The sequence below is a fragment of the Rhodotorula paludigena genome, assembly GCF_050403205.1.
Source record: "Rhodotorula paludigena JCM10292 DNA, Rt_paludigena_JCM10292v1_ctg115, whole genome shotgun sequence".
Classification (NCBI taxonomy): domain Eukaryota; kingdom Fungi; phylum Basidiomycota; class Microbotryomycetes; order Sporidiobolales; family Sporidiobolaceae; genus Rhodotorula; species Rhodotorula paludigena.
The window spans coordinates 1,425-7,114 of record NW_027481343.1 but is presented as its reverse complement, the minus strand read 5'-3'; the positions used below and the strand labels follow the sequence as shown (position 1 = coordinate 7,114).

Below are 5,690 nucleotides of genomic sequence, written 5' to 3'. Positions count from 1 at the left end.
TTCCCCCTCTTCTGGCAGGCGCTTGCTTGCCGGGCGCTTGCGCGTCTCTCCTGTCCTCCTCAGCAATTGTCTCTGCCGCCAAGGAGCAGATCCGTTGTGTATCTCTGTCTAGCTCGGCATCTCCGCAATCTAGCTCAGCGATTGTCTCTGTCGCCAAGGAGCAGCTCGAACAACTATTGTTGCTGCACCTCCGGCGGCGCAGCTTTAAGACTGCCCTCCAGTCTGCCACCACCATTCCATGTGCTGATGGTGCAGTGGTCTTGGCGTGGTAAGGCTGGCAGGGCACAATTCTCTGTGGAATGCTTCTGCGGCTCTCGCCTTTGGGTTGGAGGTTCAAGCACTGCTCTCTCCTCTCTTTTGCTGCTCGCAACCCCCGAGAATTAGATCCCCCTATCCTGTTGCTGTGCTCTCCTGTCTTAGCGGATCTCCTTCTTCCCTCGCGGTTCTCTTCCCTCCGCTCCTGTAAGCAGGTCCGTCTTGCGTTTTGATCTCCCATCCGTCAGCCTTGCATTGCTAACTTGCGCATCTTGCATCTCCGCGCCTGGGAGCAGCAAGCCATAGATTACAAGCCCAACAAACTTTTCACGCCCGCCGCACGCTCCCTTCCGCCGCGCCCTCAATCGAGATGGCGTCCGCGGACGTCAAGGGCGCGCTCGCGCCCGCCTCATTTGTGGGGCCCTCGCGCCCCGCGCCCTTTCCGTCCAACTCCCACCTTCGCGGTGCGGACAGCTACGACGTTTGGGCTATCCCGATGCGCGCCCTCGTCGGCGCCCCCGCCTATCGCGTGATGACCGGCATCTCCACGCAAGCTGCGGCTGACAGCAAGGGGGGGGGGGCATCCGTCAATCGAGGAGTGGGATCCGCTCAACAACTTTGCCGGTGCGTCCATCATTGTCTCCTGCACGTCCGCCTTCATCCACTACATTGCCGAATGCGACCACAATGCGCACACCTACTGGATGAAGTTGCAGGACTTAAACCGGCCGACTGACGCGCAACACGCTTTCCGCCTCCTCACCCGCTTGTGGTCGCTCTCGCTTCCGACGGCATCCCCCTAGGCATACGAGGCGTTTGCGAAGGAGTACAAGGCTCACCTGACGACTATAAAGGTGGCACAGGTTTCTGTCAACACGATCTATTTGTCACACCTCCTCGCCGCCCTGCCGCCAACCCTCGCCTCGCTCTAAACGACAATCGCGGTGTCCGATCTCTGGTTGTTGCCGCACACTGACACGATCCTCGACCTCGTGCGCATCGAGATCCTCCACACAAGCTCGTCCTTGTCGTCTTTTGCGCTCCTTGGGTCCGCCGCCACCGCCGGCTCCTCCTCCGCCCCAGCGTCGTTGTCCGAGCGCCCCCCGCCCTTGCCCTGCCCCATCTGCCAGAGCGACCACTGGCGTCGTGAGTGCCCGCAGCGCTCTAAGGGTCGCCGCCTTGCGCAAAGCCCCGCCGCCGCCGCCTTCGCGGCCTCTCCCCCTCCCGCCGCCCCCGCCGCCGGCCTCGCTTTGCTTGCCTCCCTCGCCGACATCCTCAGCAGCGACGACGGCGTCGAAGGCTGGCTCGGCACTTTCCGCTCTTCTCCGCCGGGCGCGCCGTCCCTCTTCACGCTCGAGAGCGGCGCAACGCACTTCATGTGCGGCAACGCGCGTTTTATTCTCCTCTCTCACGGCGTGCGAGCCTACGCTCGTGGGGATGCACTGCAGGTCACCGGCCTTGGCTCGCTGCACCTTCAGTTCAACAACGGCGCCCGATCAAACCTCAAGCGCGCCCTCCTGCTGCCCGGCATCTCGGCAACCCTCGTTTCGGCGCCGCAGCTCTTTGACAACCACGGCATTGCAGCGATCTTTGGAAAGTCGGCACGCCTCGTCCGCGACAACAAGGTCATCGCCACCGGCTCGCGCACCACCTCGGGTCTGTACACGCTCGACGGCACGCTCACTCCGCCCGCTGCCGGTGCGTCCGCTCTGCTTGCATCGTTGTTGCTGATCAAGCTGACAACCTGGCACCGCTGTTTTGCCCACCTCTTGCCGCGCTCCCTTGCCTCGCTCAGTCGCTCGGAGGACGTAACGGGACTTGTCGTGGCCAGGGGCGGATCGAGCTGTAGGGCCTCGTGCAACTCGTGCCATGTCGCTCGCTCCACGCGCCTGCCGTTCCCGTCGTCGACGCGCGAGACTGCCGAGCCGCTTGAGCTTGTCCACTCGGACGTCCTCACTATCAACGTCCCGTCGAAGTCCGGACTACGATTTGTCGTCACATTTGTTTTGACAATCATTCGAGGATGCTGTGGACGCAAGCTCTTGCTTCCAAATTGACAGCTGACGTCCTTGCGGCGTTCCAGCGCTTCAAGGCGCGCGCCGAGCTCGAGTGCGGCAAGCCCGTCAAACGGCTCCGGAGCGACAACGGCGGCGAGTACACAAGCACCGCTCTTGTTGACTACGCTGCAGAGCACGGCATTGCCCACAAACCGACGCGCCCCTACTCGCCGCAGACGAACGGAGTCGCCGAGCGGGCCGCACCACCATCAAAGGCGTCTTCGGCTTCCTCCAGCATGCCGGCGTGGCGCGCCAAAGCACCTTTGGGCCGAGGCGCTTGCCGCTTTCACTCACGTGAAGAACCGCTCTCCGCACTTGGCCCTCGCCAGGCGCGTCCTGCTCGCCATACGGCGCAAGCGACCCGTCCGAGTTGACCATCTCCGGGTCTGGGGCTGCCGCGCATGGTGTTGCTGCACCTCCGGTGGCGCAGCCTTAAGGTTGCCCTCCGGTCGTCCACTCCCATTCCCTGTGCTGATGGTGCAGTGGTCTTCGCGCGGTAAGGCCGGCAGGGCATAATTCCCTGTGGAATAATTCGGCGGCCTCTCCTTTTGGTCGCGGGTTCGAGTCCTGCTGTCTCCTCTCTTTTGCCGCTCGCATCCCCGAGACTTAGATCCCCCTCTCCTCTCGTTGCCCGCTCCTGTCTAGGCGGACCTCCTGCTCTCCCTCGCGCTTCTCGTTACTCCGCGCCTGGGAGCAGGTCCGTCTCGTGTTTTGTTCTCCCATCCGTTAGCCTTGCATTGCTAACTCGCGCTTCTTCTTACTCCGCGCCTGGGAGCAGCGAGCGATACATGGCACACGGTGACGCACGGCCGCGTCAAGCTTGACGCTTGCGCTGTGCCGCTTGTCTTCGTCGGCTACGACGGCAACACGGCCGCCTACCGCCTTTTCGAGCCGAGCAGCGGTTGCACCATTTGCTCGCGGGACGTACGCTTTATCAAGAACGAGTTCCCGCTCACCTGCCGGACCCCCTCCGACCTCCGGCGGCACAGCGCTAATCTTCACGTCGTCGAGCATCACGCGCGACGCTCCGCCTGCGCCACTCGCTCCTGGCCCGAGCACGCCGCATCGTCCGGCGCAGCCTTGTGCATCGGCACCGTCGCCGCCAGCGCCGCTGCGCTATCGTAACGTCGACGTGCGCAAGCCGACGTACGTGCGCAAGCTTGCACAGTCCCCGTCGCCGGTGCCTGCCGCCGCCTTGCCATTGCCTACGCCCAATCCGCATGATTTCCTCTCTGACCCCTTCTCGGAAGATGTCGCCGCACTCACCGCCGCCGCCGGCGAGTCCCTCGCTGCGTCCGACGAGGCCTTCTCGCTGCCCTCGTCCGACCCTCGCAATCATTGCGAGGCGGCGTGCGACGTCGACGCCGCATCTTGGTGCCAGGGCAAGTACGACAAGTTCACCTTGTTGCGTGACGAGTACGGCGTTTACCACGTCGACCGCGCCTTGCTGCCGCCGGGCGTGAAACTCCTCGGCTGTCGCTTCATCTATCGCCGGAAGAAGGACCAGCACGGCAAAGTGACCGGACACAAGGTCCGCCTTGTTGCGCAAGGCTTTTCGCAACGCCCCGGCGTGGACTTCCGCAGAACCTTTGCTCCGGTCGCCAAAGTTCACGTCGATCCGCACGCTACTTGCCCTCGCCGCGCGCGGGAACTTCCTTGTGCACCAGGCCGACATCGACAAGGCGTACATCCATGGCGAGCTCAACAAAGAGCTCTACATGCGCGTCCCCGACGGCGTCAACAATCTCTCGCTTGCCGGCAAGGTGCTCAAGCTCGACTGCGCCCTCTACGGCCTCAAGCAGGCCGGCCGGGTGTGGAACCACCGCATCCACGCCTTGCTTGAGCAGCTTGGCTACGCGCGCACGCGGTCCAACGCCTGCATCTTTGTCCGACGCAAGGCGGGCAACATCACTATATTGCGCTGTACATTGACAACCTCCTCTTCATCTTGCCGTTCACCGCCAAGATTGACCGGGTCAAGGGGGGCTTGAAGCCGAATACGGCATAAAGGACCTCGGCGAGGCTGAGTACATCCTTGGGATCCAGGTGCACCGCCGCGCAGACAGGTCCATCTTCCTGTCCCAGCCCGCCTACCTTGAAAACGCCCTTGCGCGCCTCGGCCAGGCCGGGTGTTGCGTCACACCCACGCTCATGATCCCCAACCAGCAGCTTTGCCCTGCCGCCAACAACTATCACTCGCCACCTGACCTCCGCCGGCGCTACCTGCAGGCCGTCAGCTCCCTCATGTACGCCATGCTTGGCACCTGCCCGAACCTTGCTCATGTCGTCGGCATGCTCAGCTGCTACTCCGCCCGCCTGGACCAGCACCACTGGGCCGCCGTCGTCCGTGCCTGCCAGTAGATCAAGAGCACGCTTGACTACGGCGTCAAGTACGTCCCGGACAACTTGCCTCTCTCCGGCTTCAAGGCGTACAGCGACTTTCAACTGGGGCGCGGACCCGTCTACGTTGCGCTCGAGGATGGGTTTGGTCTTCCTCCTCTCGTCTGGCGCCGTCTCCTGGTCCTCCCGCCTCCAGACGCGTGTTGCCGTGTCATCCACCTCAGCCTCTCGCACGGTGGTCAGGAGGCCGTCTTCCTCTCCCAGCTCTTTGGCAAGCTCGGCAACGCAGCCACTGCCCCAACCCGCCTCCTCAGCAACAATCAGGGTGCAAACGCGCTTGCGCGCAAAATCCAGTTCCGCAACCGGAATTGCCATCTCCGCCTCACCAAGCACTTCGTCCAGGAGATGGTCAACAACGGCATCCTTGAGGTCACCTTTATCCCCAGCTCCAGCATGGTCGCCAACGCAATGACCAAGTTGCTCCTGCTCCCCGCCTTCTCAACGCACTGCTTCGCCATGGGCGTCCAACCGTTGCAGGCAAGGGGGGGAGTGTTGCTGCCCCTCCGGCGGCGCAGCCTTAAGACTGCCCTCCAGTCTTCCACCACCATTCCATGTGCTGATGGTGCAACGGTCTTTGCGTGGTAAGGTCGGCAGGGCACAATTCCCTGTGAGATATCTCTGCGGCTCTCGCCTTTTGGTTGGGGGTTTGAGCCTCGCTGTCTCCTCTCTTTTGCTGCACGCACCCCTCGACACTTAGATCCCCCTCTCCACTTGTTGCCCTCTCCCGTCTTGGCGGACCTCCTGCTCTCCCTCGCGCTTCTCGCATCTCCGCGCCTGGGAGCAGCAAGCAATAAGCTTGACTAGAGACGAGTTCACCCAATTTCCCAAACTTTGGGTTTCAGGGCCCGGAACTTTGGGCATGTTTGGGAGTTTTGGGAGTGCCGGTCCCAAACTCAAACCCAAACAAGCAAAAGGAGCAAAATTCCCCGGATAAAGCTTTTAGGGGCCAGTAGCTGCTTGAGAGGGTCTCTGTCAGTC

The 5,690-nt window shown here is 62.6% G+C and overlaps 1 protein-coding gene across 1 annotated transcript; it reads left to right on the top strand.

The window, feature by feature from the left end:
• Nucleotides 1-625: 625 nt before the first annotated feature.
• Nucleotides 626-5,297, top strand: JCM10292_002458 (uncharacterized protein; the record flags this gene model as incomplete). Its single annotated transcript, XM_076652991.1, has 7 exons — nt 626-784; nt 1,416-1,953; nt 2,316-2,529; nt 3,252-3,843; nt 3,920-4,235; nt 4,306-4,655; nt 4,704-5,297. 7 exons carry the CDS (start codon nt 626-628, stop codon nt 5,295-5,297), a joined length of 2,763 nt encoding a protein of 920 aa, XP_076501457.1.
• Nucleotides 5,298-5,690: the final 393 nt, after the last annotated feature.